The sequence below is a fragment of the Malaclemys terrapin genome, chromosome 16 (assembly GCF_027887155.1).
Source record: "Malaclemys terrapin pileata isolate rMalTer1 chromosome 16, rMalTer1.hap1, whole genome shotgun sequence".
Lineage (NCBI taxonomy): Eukaryota > Metazoa > Chordata > Testudines > Emydidae > Malaclemys > Malaclemys terrapin.
In genome coordinates, this window is record NC_071520.1 from 2,752,393 (window position 1) to 2,766,933 (window position 14,541).

The window sequence follows — 14,541 nt, forward strand, 5'->3', positions numbered from 1 at the left end:
CCCCCCGGCACTTGCTGTTACGGCTGGTAAAAAGTGGGAGGGCCCTGCCCCCCCCCCCCATTCCAGCGCCCCTACACTGCACTGACCCCACTGCACAGACCCCCATCTCCTCTCCCATTGGTCACTGCACAGACCACACCTCCCCTCTCATTGGTCATTGTACAGATTCCACCTTTGCTGCTATTGGTCACTGGACAGACCAAACCTGTGCTTCGACTGGTCATTGCCCAGACCCCTCCCAAACACGCTCCCACTGCCACTCTGACCCTGCACAACCGTGGCTGGGCCTCGGTGTCCTTTGGCTCCCGGCTGGGGCTCCAGAGCGGCTCCAGCCCTCGTTGGCAGGCCGGGATTTGACAAGCTGGGAGTCTGAGCACTCTGAGCATGCCCCTTTGGCTGCCCAAGCCGCAGGCTGCGCATGCCTCTTTGGAGCCAGGCCTGCCCCTCCTGAAATCCATGGTTAGGCTCCCACCGTGTACTGCACAGCAGGGGCTCTGGCCTGCGAACACAAGCTGGGGCCTGTCAGAGATGTGCAGGGGGTGGGGGGAGCTCATGTCTCCTACCTTGGGAGGAGGGAGCGAGGAAGGAGGCTCCCTCCTGCTCCCTCTCTCCCCCACAAATTAAGACCAGCTGAATAAATAAATCCTGCCCCGACTAGTCCCTCCCAAGCCTCTAGCTAGAGCCTGAGGACAGGGGTCACTCCCTTCCCAGACTGCCGCAGGCCCATGTCACATTTTGGCACCTGTTTGGCTGCTAATGGGCTGAGGCTGGCGAGTGAATGGCAGACCCCTGGCGGGACAGCCCTTCCCACTGCCTTTGAAAGCAGCTGGGGAGGCAATGCGCTGACCCAGGGAGGAAGGATTCAACAAACAGGAAGAATTGATCACTTCCCTTTGTCAACGCCTTCACAGGTCGCTGGGAGGGGAGGGGAGGGGGAATCCCACCCTCAGGACTAGTTCCAAGGCAGGCCAGGAGGGGACAGACGGCCTGCTGCAGAGATAGAGGGGGACTGGGCCCAACCCTCCTCTCCAAATCTCCCTAGCACTCGAGCATTGCTTCCCTTTCTTTTCTCCATCGCTCTCTTCGTTTTTTCCAATCATTTTCCATTTCTTTCTTTCTTTCTTTCTTTCTTTCTTTCCCCCCTCGAATCCCAACAGCTATTGCCATGTCAAGTCATCTGAGTGTTGCCAAGCTCAATACATCAAATATCTGCATGCAGGATAGAGTTTCACAGTAATGGGACTTCATACCAGGTGTCCCGTTTTTTATTGCAGTTCGTTTCTGACTCACTGGCAGGCTGCCATGGATTATGAGGCCATCTCTTTCCTTCCTCACAGAGTTGTGCACAGTTTGCGTCTTTGCTGTGTAGCCTTTGGCTGAGGCTTGTGGACGAAGCATGAGGGGATGACCCCGGAGGGTACTGCCCCCTTGCTTCTTTGTATGGTGCACAATGCTGTACAAAGCATGTCAGTTATATTGTATCTGTTGATCACCGGAGTTGATCTGCCATTTTTCAACCAAAATATGTTCCAATGGGGGAAAAAATGGTTGGAAAATGTCTGCTGTACCCCTCCCTACTCCCCATTTTCTAACCAACTCTATTCATTACCCAGCCAGTCCTCCTTAGGTTTCCACTGGACCTTCTGACTCCTACTTCCAGTCTGGGATTGCTGATTTGAGATTTGGCAAGCAGCCACTTGCCCTTGGAGCATGGCACTGCAGTGAGCTGTCAGCTAGGGAGCTGGTTCTAAGAAGGGACCGCTCGCCAGCTCGCTTGTACTCATTTATTTGCTTTGCTCAGCCAGGAGTGGGTGTCCTTTCAGAGTTTGGTCTGCAAGCTTTTGGGAGCCAGGCCCATCTGTTTGCACAGCGCCTAGCACACTGGGGGCCTGGACTATGACCAGCGCTCCTAGGTGCTCCTGCAAACAAGCAATAAAGAGTTTTCAGAAGACCCAAGAGCCACATTTTCAAGTGCTCAACACCCAGAAGTGGGGCCGAGTTTCCAGCAGAACGCAGCACTTGCCGTGCCGAGCTCACCCCAACATCCAGCCCCTTGTGTCCAGAGAACCTGCTTCGTTGTGAGTTTCTCTGTGGGCTGGATCTGGAGGCTGATGTTGCTCAGACCTGGGGCTGAAGTGCTGCAGGGTCCCATCCGGTTCATGTCTTATGTCCCTAAACCCTCATGCTTCAGACCTTTTTCTGGTCACCTGCAGGGGTCAGGAAGGGAACATTTCCCCTCCCAGTGTATTCCAAAGGTTTTCTTCTCTCCTTCCTCTGAAGCATCAGAGATAGCCATGGAAGGAGATGGGACACTGGACAGGTGGGCCAGTGCTCTGATGTGAAGCAGAGAATTTGCTTTCTCAGGTGCTTGGCTGGTGTCACACTAATGGCCGGGTTTGGGGTCGGGAAGGAATTTTCCCCAGCTCAGATTGGCAGAGACCTTGGGCGGTTTTCACCTTCTTCTACAGCATGTGGTTACTGGTCACTTGTCAGGATCATCTGGGTGTATCTCACTTAATCCTTTCCCTGCCACTGCAGTGGCCTTGGGCACTGGTGCACCTTGGTCCCTCCTGTTCTCTGCCTGGGGCACATCACAGCTTAATCTTCTGAGGGCTGTGATACTTAGATCTAATTCTGGTTGTTGGGCTTGGTGTGGGTGAGGTTTAATGGTCTGTGATATGCAGGATGTCATACTAGCTGGTCCAGTCTGGCCTTAACCTCTATAGCAGGGGTGGGCAAACTTTTTGGCCTGAGGGCCACATCTGGGTGGGGAAATTGCATGCAGGGCTATGAATGTAGGGCTGGGGTAGGGGGATGGGGTGCGGGAGGGAGTGCGGGGTGTGGGAGGGGGTGTGGTGTACAGGAAGGGCCTCAGGGCAAAGGGTTGGGGTGGAGGAGGGGTGGTGTGTACGAGGGGGTTCAGGGCAGGGGGGTTGGACTGCGGGGGACACAGGAGGGGTTCGGGGTGTGGGCTCCGGCCTGGCGCTGCTTACCTGGAGCGGCTCCGGGGTGGTAGTGGCCCTGTGCTGCTCCCGGAAGTGGCCGTCTCTGTGGCCCCTGGGGGAGGGGAGGAAAGGGAAGGGATCTGTGTGCTGCCCTCGCCTGTGGGTACCACCCCCGAAGCTCCCATTGGCCGTGGTTCCCCATTCCTGGCCAATGGGAGCTGCGGGGGGCAGGTGCCTGCTGTCGAGGGCAGCGCATGGAGCCCTCTGTCCCCATCTCTCCCAGGGGCCACAGGGACATGGTGCCGGCCGCTTCCAGCCCGTGGGCCATAGTTTGCCCACCCCTGCTCTATAGCCAGTCCCCTGAGCTAGGAGCTGGGTATCTTTACCAGCACTGCCCGAGGTGTTCCGGCCAGGGGAGGACGAGCAGCACTGACACCGCCCGGAGCTGGGCACGGCCCGACTGCTGGGAAGAGTCAGAGCAAGAACCTGCCGCTGGGACTCGCGTGTGACAGGTTTCCACTGGTGCCATTGAGAAGACTGTAGCTGCCATCAGCAGGCGCCATGAAGAAAGGGGATTGAAGGCACTAGGAAGATGGAGCCCGGCCCAGCTCCAGACCCACAGCTCTGAAGGAGGCACCCCAGAGACAGTGCCGTGACCCAGAGCCTCAGGAGCGCTGCATTCCCCAGGCAGCACTGACAGGATTCCAGCGGTGTGAACTGTCCCTCCTGGGGCGCCGCGGGCTAGCACACCAATGGCGTGGGGGACTGGCTACTCGCAAAGGGGTCCCTGGCTCGCAGAGGTTACTAGGTGGCTGTGTCTTGCTGTCAGGCAGCGAGAACTGTTCTGGTGTGGCAAGGCCACTGCTCACTCCCTCTGACAGACAGCTCAGTAGATTGCCAGACAGATGGAGCATGCCCTTCTCAGCAGCGCTGGGGAGACGGGAGTTTCAATCACTCAGCTTTTCTGCTGAGATCCCACGTCCTAAGCACCAAGACATCAGGGGAGAAGCGGAGGGGGTGAGTTAGTGGCAGGCCCAGTGGACAGTGGGGTTGCCAACCTCCAGGATTGGCCTGGAGTCTCCAGGAATTAAAGATGAATCTTTAATTATAGATGATGTCATGTGATGAAACCTCCAGGAAATGTCCAACCAAAATTGGCAACCCTAGTGGGCCGCCGCTGAGCAGCCTCGGAATAGCTCCGATGGAGCAGGCCCCACCAGCTCCAGCTCTACCTCGCGGCAGCCGCCTGCCAAGGCTGGGGGCAGAGGGATGAGCAGAGCTCTCGCAGGCTCCCAATTCCCAGCCGCAGCAAAACAAGCAGGGCTCCGCTTCCTCTGCACTTCCTAACCTCAGCCCCCGAGTCAGCATTGCTGCGGTCAGTGGGGAGCGAGCAGGCCTGGGGGTGCAGGCCCAGCTGGGGCTGTGTGCGGGGTCAGGGGAAGGGCACACACAGGGAGAATCACCTGACCCAACCCCACGGCTGGGTGCCCGGATCCCCTGCCTGGACAGCAAGAATGCCGTCTCCCGGGAGCCCTATGGCCCCTCCCTGGCCTGGCCCCACTCAGGTCGCCCGCCCAGCCCCTCTGCTCCCCATATCGCTGCCCCTCCACCCCCCTTCATCCAGCCACCGCCTCGCATCTCTCCCTCTGGAGCACGTTCCAAAGCGGCCTGCTGGTCCCCAGAGACGAGGGGCCCAGGGCTGGCTCAGCTTGCACCGAAACCTGAGAGCGGCTCCAGGAGATGCGAGCGAGAGAATGTGAGGTGGATTGGATGGGGGGTGCCCAAAGGGGGGCCGGATGGGGACTGGGGGCTCCTGAAGGGGCTGGATGGGGAAATGGGGGGCTGGATGGGAGCTAACTGGGGGGTGGGGGCTGAGGGGAGCTGTGTGTATTATGGGGGGGGTCCCCCAGTTAGAGCACCTCCAGGACATTGAGCCTGCCTCTTCCATCCACAGGTGTCGTCATGCTCCCCCCGCCGGTTCAACAGCAGGATGTGTGGAGACACCCCAAGGCCGATAGCTTGGCAGAGTGGAGAGGAGCTGGCGGGCAGCCAGGCCTGGGCCTTCCTCAACTGCAGCTGGGAAAAAATCACTGCAGCAGCCCTTCAGCCTCCCCTCTCCCCCTCCTCCTGCCCCTGTCCTGCGGATGGGGGAGATCGGCTCACCTGCCCCCTGCTCTGGCCCCTCCACAGTGGTTGTGAGTCCCGCCTGCCTCAGCATCCTGGGGTCACGGTTAAGTTTGTCTGTCCTTTCTTGGCACAAGGGGGAGCAATTCCTTCAAATCGCCCTGCGCCATCTGCACCAGAAATGAGCCCCCCCTTTCAGGAGAGCCTGACAGCCCTGCTCTCCCCCAAGCTGGTTCTGGGGTGATCCAGGAGGCCCCCACCAAGCTGACAGCCTCTTAGTCAACCTCCTTCCCCCTGAGCCTCAGCTGGGGCTGAGACCCACACGAGCTCCCTGATGCCCAGGGATCTCGGGTAGGAGCAGGGAGGTGACTTTCCTTCGGTGTTTGGCACTGGTGCCACCACGGCTGGAACACTGTCCAGTGCTGGTGGCCCTAGTTAACGAGGCGTGGGGAGAAACTGGAGAAGAGCCACAAGAATGAATAAAGGATTAGAAACTTGCCTTCCAGTGAGAGACTCGGAGCTCAGTCGATTTGGGTTAACAAAGAGGCTAAGGGGTGACTTGAGGACAGCCGATAAGTACCTAGCTGGGGAGCAAAACATTGACCTTCGCTCTAGCAGACAAAGGTCTCACACGCCCATGGGCTGGAAGCTGACGCTAAGCAAATTCAGATGGGAAATAAAATGCCCCTTTTTTACAATGAGGGCAATTAATCCTTGGAACAGTTCCCAAGGGCAGGGGTGAATTCCCTCTCGCAGGCCAGTTTTAAATCCAGACGAGCTGGTTTTCTGAGCTCTGCTCTAGTTCAACCAGGAATTCGTTCAGGGAAGGCCTCTGGCCTGGTAGACGGGAGGTCAGGCTAGGCAATCACAGGGATCCATTCCTGCCCTGGCTGCTGTGGCTACAGCACACCAAGCGATCTGGGGCCCAGGCTGGGCTCTCCAGGCGCGGGTTGTACCTGCCAGGCTGATCCCTGGGGAAATGGCACTGGCTAGTGGTGCTACCTTTGGCCAGGGCAGCCTGGTGGGCTGCTGTGCTTGTATTGTAAACTCAGACTCGCCCTGCCCGCGCCCTGCTGGAAACTGCGTTCACAGCGAACATTCAAACACCCTCTTCCATCTATACGACTAGCAGAGGCCAGAGCTTCTGGGCCATCCCCTGTAGCACCTCCTGCTGGGAGACAGGCCCGGCTCTGTTTTTGACGCCCCAAGCAGCGCGCCGAATTGCCGCCCCGGACGGCGAGGGCAGTCCGTGTGCCGTAGGACAGTACGCGTGTTTCCGCGGCGGCGGAAGCTTCTGTCTTCAGCTGGAAGACAGAAGCCGCCAAATTGCCACCACGGGCAGCTGAACATAGAAGCTGCCGCCAAATTACCGCCACCGCGGAAACGCGCATACCACCCTAACATGGACTGCCCCCGCCGTCCGCAGCGGCAATTCGGCGCACTGCTTGGGGCGGCAAAAACACACGGACTGCCGCCCCTTGCAGATTGCTGCCCCAAGCACCTGCTTGGAATGCTGGTGCCTGGAGCCGGCCCTGCCGGGAGATGCTGGTATGGGAGTAACTAACAGCTCCCCGGCTGGCAGGGCTTGGCAGTGCCCAGCGACGCTGCGACGGGTAGAACCCTGCAAATCCGCGGGTATCTGTGGACCATTTCTGTGGATAGCAGCGTGGATGTGGATACAAATTTTGTATCTGCGTAGGGCTGCGACGGTAAGAGCCGGCGGGCAGCTGTGAGAAACCTCTCACCAATCCTCCACCTGTCCTGGGCGGGAGGCCTGGGGGGCAGGGACACTGGGCGGGGGGCTGCTGGGTTCCTCTCCCCGACCCGGCCTCAGCCAGGGGGGCAGGTCGGAGCTGCAGTCCAGCCACGGTGAGAGCCGGGCAGGCTGCTCCAGGGAGCCACGGCGGACCTTCCACCTGCTCTGGGGGGGGCCCGAGCAGCCCCCGGGCAATTCCACAGGTGTCCTCCCTCCCTCCAGCCAGGCCAGCCAGGGAGCTGTGGGGAGCAGTGGCAGACACTCCACCTGCCCATGGTATGGGGGAGGGGGCCTGAGAGCAGCCCCCGGCAGCCGAGGGCAGGTGGAGGGTCCGTGACTCCACGCGGGCTCCCCACAGCTGTCCGTGGCTTTCCCCGATTGGCTCCAGCGGGGGGATGCTTTGGAGCCTCAGCCCAGCCCCCAATGTAGAGCCCTGCAAATCCGAGGATATCTGTGGATACCCACAGATCACTTTTGCGGATCGTGGATCGGATGCGGATACACATTTGTGTATCCGTGCAGGGCTCTAGTGACAGGCACCAGTTCATGCGGCTTTCATGGATGAGCAATCCAGGAGGAATGAGATACGCCGTGCAGCCATGCGTGGCCATATCATAACAACACCCCCGCTCCACCGCACCACTGTTTACAAGCAGCCCTACAGTAACGAATTAGAAGAGGCAGCGCAGGGCTAATGAGCTACAACAAACCAGCAAACTGAAATCGCTGACATCAGGGGAAGAATCTGCCCCCAGCCCGGCTCCCCAGTCACCCCAGTATCATCTCGGGGATGACCAATGATGAGAACCCCCCATACCTGCCCCACTCTGAGGGGGGCTGCCCCATACATCTAGCCCTAGAGATCCCTCTGCCCCACACTGTCTGATTCCGAACCTGTCCCCTCAGATTCCCTGGGAGGTGCCCTGGATCGCTTGACCTCTAGGTTGGCAGCATAAGGTGCCGGGGGCAGTCTAGAGGATGCCCAGCGACTGATCTCTGCCATCCAGCGTCTGATTGATGCTGATGTCAGCAACTTTCACATTGTACCGCCTCCAACTACTCACACCCCCTCCACCCCTCATGACAATGAACACCCAGATTGAAGCTCTGTCTCCATAGCACTTCCCCATGGCAGTAGTTAGCAGCCACTCCCCCATCAGCTGGTGCGGACAGTGGCTTAGCTGCTAGTGGAGATGGGGCTCATCACACCCTTGGTGACACAGTGCCCAATGATTGGGTCCCGTCTATGCCAGCAACAGTGATCCAGCCAATGCGGGATTGCTGACAACCAAAGACAATGCTAGGGCAGCTGGTGTCCTGAGCTCCCTCTGTCCTGACATGAGATGGCTGTCCCTCTATGCTAACTATCTGGCCCAGAGCCCCCTCTGCCCCACACAGAGAGCGAGCTGCCCCCCAGAGCCCCCTCTGCCCCACACGGAGAGTGAGCTGCCTCCCAGAGTCCCCTCTGCCCCACACGGAGAGGGAGCTGCCCCCCAGAGCCTCCTCTGCCCCACACGGAGAGGGAGCTGCCCCCCAGAGCCCCCTCTGCCCCACACAGAGAGCGAGCTGCCTCCCAGAGCCCCCTCTGCCCCACACGGAGAGCGAGCTGCCTCCCAGAGTCCCCTCTGCCCCACACGGAGAGGGAGCTGCCCCCCAGAGTCCCCTCTGCCCCACATGGAGAGGGAGCTGCCCTCCAGAGCCCCCTCTGCCCCACACAGAGAGCGAGCTGCCCCCCAGAGCCCCCTCTGCCCCACATGGAGAGCGAGCTGCCTCCCAGAGTCCCCTCTGCCCCACACAGAGAGGGAGCTGCCCCCCAGAGCCTCCTCTGCCCCACACGGAGAGGGAGCTGCCCCCCAGAGTCCCCTCTGCCCCACACGGAGAGCAAGCTGCCCTCCAGAGCCCCCTCTGCCCCACACGGAGAGGGAGCTGCCCCCCAGAGCCCCCTCTGCCCCACACGGAGAGGGAGCTGCTCCCCAGAGCCCCCTCTGCCCCACACGGAGAGGGAGCTGCTCCCCAGAGCCCCCTCTGCCCCACACGGAGAGGGAGCTGCTCCCCAGAGCCCCCTCTGCCCCACACGGAGAGGGAGTTGAGCCCCAGAGTCCCCTCTGCCCCACACGGAGAGGGAGTTGAGCCCCAGAGCCCTCTCTGCCCCACAGTGGAAGGGATCTGAATCCAGGCCCCTTCAATCCTGTGCTAGAAGGGGACTGTTCTGCTCCAGGCCAGCTCTTCGGGGCTGCAGTGCCCCAGTGCTCCCAGCAGCTGCCCTGTGGCTCACACAGCTCAAAACATCCCCCAGGAGCCCTGTTCATCCGGCTTTTCCTACCTTCTTCACAGTTGACCCCTGAGTGGCCTGGGCAGCACCTCCACTCCAGAGCCGTGACTGTCTTGTAGGCCACCTTGTACGCTGGTCTCACGATGGCTCTGTAGCTGCGAAACGGAAAGGGCCCCGGCGTCAGGAGCTGGGTCTGTTCTCAGGGGCCAGGCTCAGCACCAGCATCCCTAACATTTGTCACCACCAGGCAGGCTACAGATCAGCCCAGGTGGGTATCCCATCTCCAGCTCCGCAGGCACCAGGCCTGATGCTTCCCGGGGTGGAAGTTGGCTCCTTGCTGTCCCCCTTTCAGCATTGCATGGGAAGGGAGTGGATTCCTGCCTGGCCCCTGCTGGGATCAGCTAATGGGCCGGAGTCTCCCAGGGTGTAGGAGCAACATGGGGCAGGAATGAGTGGGGAAGCCACCCTACCCTCACCCGATGAGGCCGTTCCAGGTGGGGGAAGCGTGTGGCTACCCCGCCAGTGCAGACTGAGTGGGTCTCTGCGGTGCGAGGAGGAGGAGCAGCCCCTGTGCTGCTACAGGGCCGGAGCAGTTCGAGCGTGAGGGGCCCTACGAGGAAGCAAAACCTCCCACCCTGCAGCATGAACTCTGGATGTGTGCCTCCCATGCCCAGCTCTGCCCACGTGCGGCACAGCAGACAAGCAGCATGTGGCAGGGAGTGGGGGTGGTGGAAGGGGAAGTTTAAAGATGCAGCAGCGTCTCTCTCACCTGCCTCCGTTGCAGCCCCCAGGCCAGCGGCAGCCTTGGAACACCCTCTGCAGGAAGGTGCCATTCTGGACATGGCAGGAAACTGTCCTTGTGACCATGTACGAGCACCAGTTCCTGAAAGAGACCAACATAGGCTGCATCACACCCTGCTCCTGCCCCTGCTCCCGCTCAGGGGGCAGATGCCCTTCACTAGCCCTAGCAGCACTGGCTGCTGGGCCAAAATCTATTGGTGTCCAGTGGTCACTGAGACCCCCGCAGGGCCCAGCCAGTCACAGAGATCCCAGGCTGGGCCCAGCTGCTTAAACCAGCTCCCCTTTGGATGCACCAGCCCTGTCGTCTCGGAGCAAATGCTACATCCCCCAAGAACTTGGCTGGTTCTCCAGGGCTCCCCATTCGGACTGTCGTGCCAGTGTCTCCCCTCCAAGGAGCTGCCCTGCCTCTGAATCAGGTCCAGGCTTCCCCACTCCCCACCTCGAGCGTGAAAATGCTCCCACTACTAACCATGCAAGTTTCCTCTGGCCGGTAGTCCCAGTTAAATGCTGGCACCTTGGGAGTGTTTCACACAGCAGCAGAAAGCACTGGGTCTTTTTCCACTATTGGCCCCTTCACCAGTTCAAGGCTCCAACCAAGATCGGAGACGTGGTGAAAAGCCAGGCCTCCAGTACAGGGACTAGAGCAGCGGAGCTCCAGGGCCGTACCTATGCCAGCACAACTCCATAGTGCAGACACATCCTACAGGCAATCGGGGGAGGTCCCAGACGATTGGAAAAAGGCTAATGTAGTGCCCATCTTTAAAAAAGGGAAGAAGGAGAATCCAGGGAACTACAGACCAGTCAGCCTCACCTCAGTCCCTGGAAAAATCATGGAGCAGGTCCTCAAGGAATCCTTTTTCAAGCACTTGGAGGAGAGGAAGGTGATCATGAATAGTCAACATGGATTCACCAAGGGCAAGTCATGCCTGACCAACCTGATTGTCTTCTATGATGAGATAACTGGCTCTGGGGATATGGGGAAAGCAGTGGACATGATATATCTTGATTTTAGCAAAGCTTTTGATACGGTCTCCCACAGTATTCTTGCCAGCAAGTTAAAGAAGTATGGGCTGGATGAATGGACTATAAGGTGGATAGAAAGCTGGCTAGATTGTCAACTCAATGGGTAGTGATCAATGGCTCCATGTCTAGTTGGCAGCTGGTATCAAGCGGAATGCCCCAAGGGTTGGTCCTGGGGCTGGTTTTGTTCAATATCTTCATAAATGATCTGGTTGATGGGATGGATTGCACCCTCAGCAAGTTCGCAGATGACACTAAGCTGTGGGGAGAGGTAGATACACTGGAGAGTAGGGATAAAGTCCAGAGTGACTTAGACAAATTGGAGGATTGGGCCAAAAGAAATCTGATGCAGTTCAACAAGGACAAGTGCAGAGTCCTGCACTTAGGAAGAAAGAATCCCATGCACCGCTACAGGCTGGGGACCGACTGGCTAAGCAGCAGTTCTGCAGAAAAGGACCTGGGGATTACAGTGGACGAGAAGCTGGATATGAGTCAGCAGTGTGCCCTTGTTGCCAAGAAGGCCAACAGCATATTGGGCTGTATTAGTAGGAGCATTGCCAGCAGATCGAGGGAAGTGATTATTCCCCTCTATTCGGCACTGGTCAGGACACATCTGGAGTATTTTGTCCAGTTTTGGGCCCCCCACTACAGAAAGGATGTGAACAAATTGGAGAGAGTCCAGTGGAGGGCAAGGAAAAGGATTAGGGGGCTGGAGCAAATGAGTTATGAGGAGAGGCTGAGGGAACTGGGATTGTTTAGTCTGCAGAAGAGAAGAATGAGGGGGGATTTGATAGCTGCTTTCAACTACCTGAAGGGGGGTTCCAAAGAGGATGGATCTAGACTGTTCTCAGTGGTGGCAGATGACAGGAACAAGGAGCAATGGTCTCAAGTTGCAGTGGGGGAGGTCTACGTTGGATATTAGGAAACACTATTTCACTAGGAGGGTGGTGAAGCACTGGAATGGGTTACCTAGGGAGTTGGTGGAATCTCCTTCCTTAGAGGTTTTTAAGGCCTGGCTTGAGAAAGCCCTGGCTGGGATGATTTAGTTGGGGTTGGTCCTGCTTTGAGCAGGGGGTTGGACTAGATACCTCCTGAGGTCCCTTCCAACCCTGATATTCTATGATTCTATAGCGACAGACGGGGTGCAGGAACACCACCTCCCTGAGTGACAGCCATGAGGTCAATGGAAGCATTCTTCCATCAATCTAGCTGCGTCTATGCTGGGCCTTAGGGCAGCAATGCTAGGGCACGTGGGGTGGCGGGCACTCAGCCATAGCTGTGTCAACCTATATTTTAAATATAGGCCAGGCCAGAGACTGTCCCTGTCCCAAAGAGCTTGCAGTCTAAATTGGTAAGAAAGCATGGCTAGCCCCCTCCTGCCCCCTTCCCCTGCACTGACACTGCAATATGCATGAACCTGGGACACGGCAGTTCAGGTTCTGAGGCATGCTCAGTTCTTGGCCTCGTTGCAAACAGTCCCAGACTGTGGAACAAACCTCCGCAGGAGCTAAGGCCCATCCTAGACCTCCCTGCCTCCTGCTCCAAGTGCCTAGTGCCAGTATCTCATTGGACTCCTTTAAGAAACACACCAAGCTGGGTGGGTATTTGAACCCAAAATCCAGCTCTGCCAAAACAGGGCATGGCTCTGCACTCACAATCCACCCCCTGGGAGAGAGAAAACCGCACAGCACAGCTGTGAGTCGCTGGACGGCACATGGTGTGACAGTCTCAGGGCCGGCTCCAGGCACCAGCTTCTCAAGCAGGTGCTTGGGGTGGCCGTTCCGGACAGGGGCGGCAGTTCCAGGTATTCGGTGGCAATTCGGCGGAGAGTCCGTCACTCCGCCTGGGAGTGAAGGACCTTCCGCCGAATTGCCGCTGCAGATCGCGATCGCGGGTTTTTTTTTTTTTTTTTTTTTTGGTTTTGGCTGCTTGGGGCGGCCAAAACCCTGGAGCCGGCCTTGGACAGTCTGTATCCCTAGGTTCTCCCTTTCTACAGGACTATGATAAATTTGGTACAAAGTATGCTGTCAAGGCTGATTCCCCACTCTGGCGCTTCGAGTGCAGAAAGTGGGGGCCCGCAAGGATTTTAAAAATTAATACTGGCCACTCCAGGCTGATATTAAACTCCCAAGGTCACAGCTTCTCTCTGACCTTGGATGAGTAGATGCTCCCACCACCGAAGTGTAACCCCCCCCCCCCCACCCTTTTTGAGAACCCAGGAAGGAGCACTTGGGAATTCCTTCCTGTGGGGTACCCTCAAGCCCTTTCACCACCCCCCTGGGGAAGAGCTGAGAAAAAAACAAAGTAAATCAGCTGTTGCCACCAGCTAATTAACCAACATGTGCACAAACCTCTTAGGGACACAAAAACCCAATCCTGTTCTTAAAAAAGGTAAATTTTATTAAACCCAAAAAGAAAGAAAATACATCTGGAACTTAGGCTTTTTGCTAGATCTTAAAAGAAACAATTACAAAAATTAAGCATCAAGATAGATCTCTTGAGGTTCAGCTTAAAGGTTACAAGCAAAACAAAAGTATCTGGGGTTAGCACAGAGAAGTCCACAAGCCTTACAAAATAAAAGAAATAAACCTAATTACATCTTTCTAGACATTCCTCATCTACTTACACATCTGGGGTTTCAGATAAGTAGGTTTGAGGTATGAATTGATGCTTTTTCATACCTGGTTTTAAAGCTGCTTACAGCATTGCTGCTCTGTGTATCCCCTCTCTGGAAAACAACAACAGACAGAAAGTTTTTTTTCCCAGTTTTAAAAAGTTCTAGCCTTCCCATTGGCTCTTTTGGTCAGGTGCCCACTCCTTTCCTTTTACCTGTGGGCTTGTTAACCCTTTACAGGTAAAATAAGTAGAGAACAACCACCAAGAGGGATTCCATAGCCAACTAGATTGTTGGGTGTCCACAAAAGAGAGCTATCCCGCCTGTCATTTATCACATATGCTTTGTGAGGTATCACTTGAAAACTCATAATCTGTTGAACATTATTGTCCTGGTAAAATATGTGTGACAACATTGTATGTAAAGTTATAAGATTCTACTGTATGACTTTACTGAGACATGCTCCAAGTTTAGAAAAGCAGGCATGTGAAGGGCAACCACATGGGGGTTAACCAGTCACTTTGGGCACAAGAGGCCACTCCCTCTCACCTATGCTCCAGGTGGAGAGAGCAGATAAAAGGGGCTGGCTGAGGGGGAGGATGGACATGTGCTGCTGGCTCCTACCAAAGATCAGTCAACCCCCCAGACAGCTGAGGTATCCTGGACTACGCTGTGGAGAGCACACCGGCAGTAGAGACTGACACCAAACTGACAGGGACACCAAACTGCTGCTAGTGGAAGAAAGGCGTGCATTGGACTTACGGGTAGGCAGTAACCCAGGGAATGTACTGGATGTCGATACTTGAATCCTGAACTGGGGGGTTACCAGCTTCACAGGGCCCTGGGTCGGAATCTGGTAGAGTAGGGTGGGCCCAGGTTCTCCCACCCTCCATCCCAGTAATGCCGGAGACCCTGGCCACTGTTCGTTTGTTCTGTCCCACCCAGGGGGCCAGAGCCCTATCTGTGATTGGTTGCCCCAGCCAGGAGGCTCAGGGGCTATAGACTGTTT

At 57.1% G+C, this 14,541-nt stretch overlaps 1 protein-coding gene across 13 annotated transcripts in view; it reads right to left on the reverse strand.

Moving 5' to 3' along the window:
- Positions 1 to 14,541, reverse strand: part of EMID1 (EMI domain containing 1) — a 102,426-nt gene that overhangs the window by 59,272 nt on the left and 28,613 nt on the right. For all 13 annotated transcript variants that reach the window (XM_054006230.1, XM_054006231.1, XM_054006229.1 and 10 more), the window contains exons 3-4: positions 9,867 to 9,980; positions 9,149 to 9,252 (exon numbers count right to left, since the gene is read on the reverse strand). In XM_054006230.1, coding sequence (XP_053862205.1) covers positions 9,149 to 9,252; positions 9,867 to 9,980 — 218 coding nt within the window. The remainder of the gene's footprint in view (positions 1 to 9,148; positions 9,253 to 9,866; positions 9,981 to 14,541) is intronic.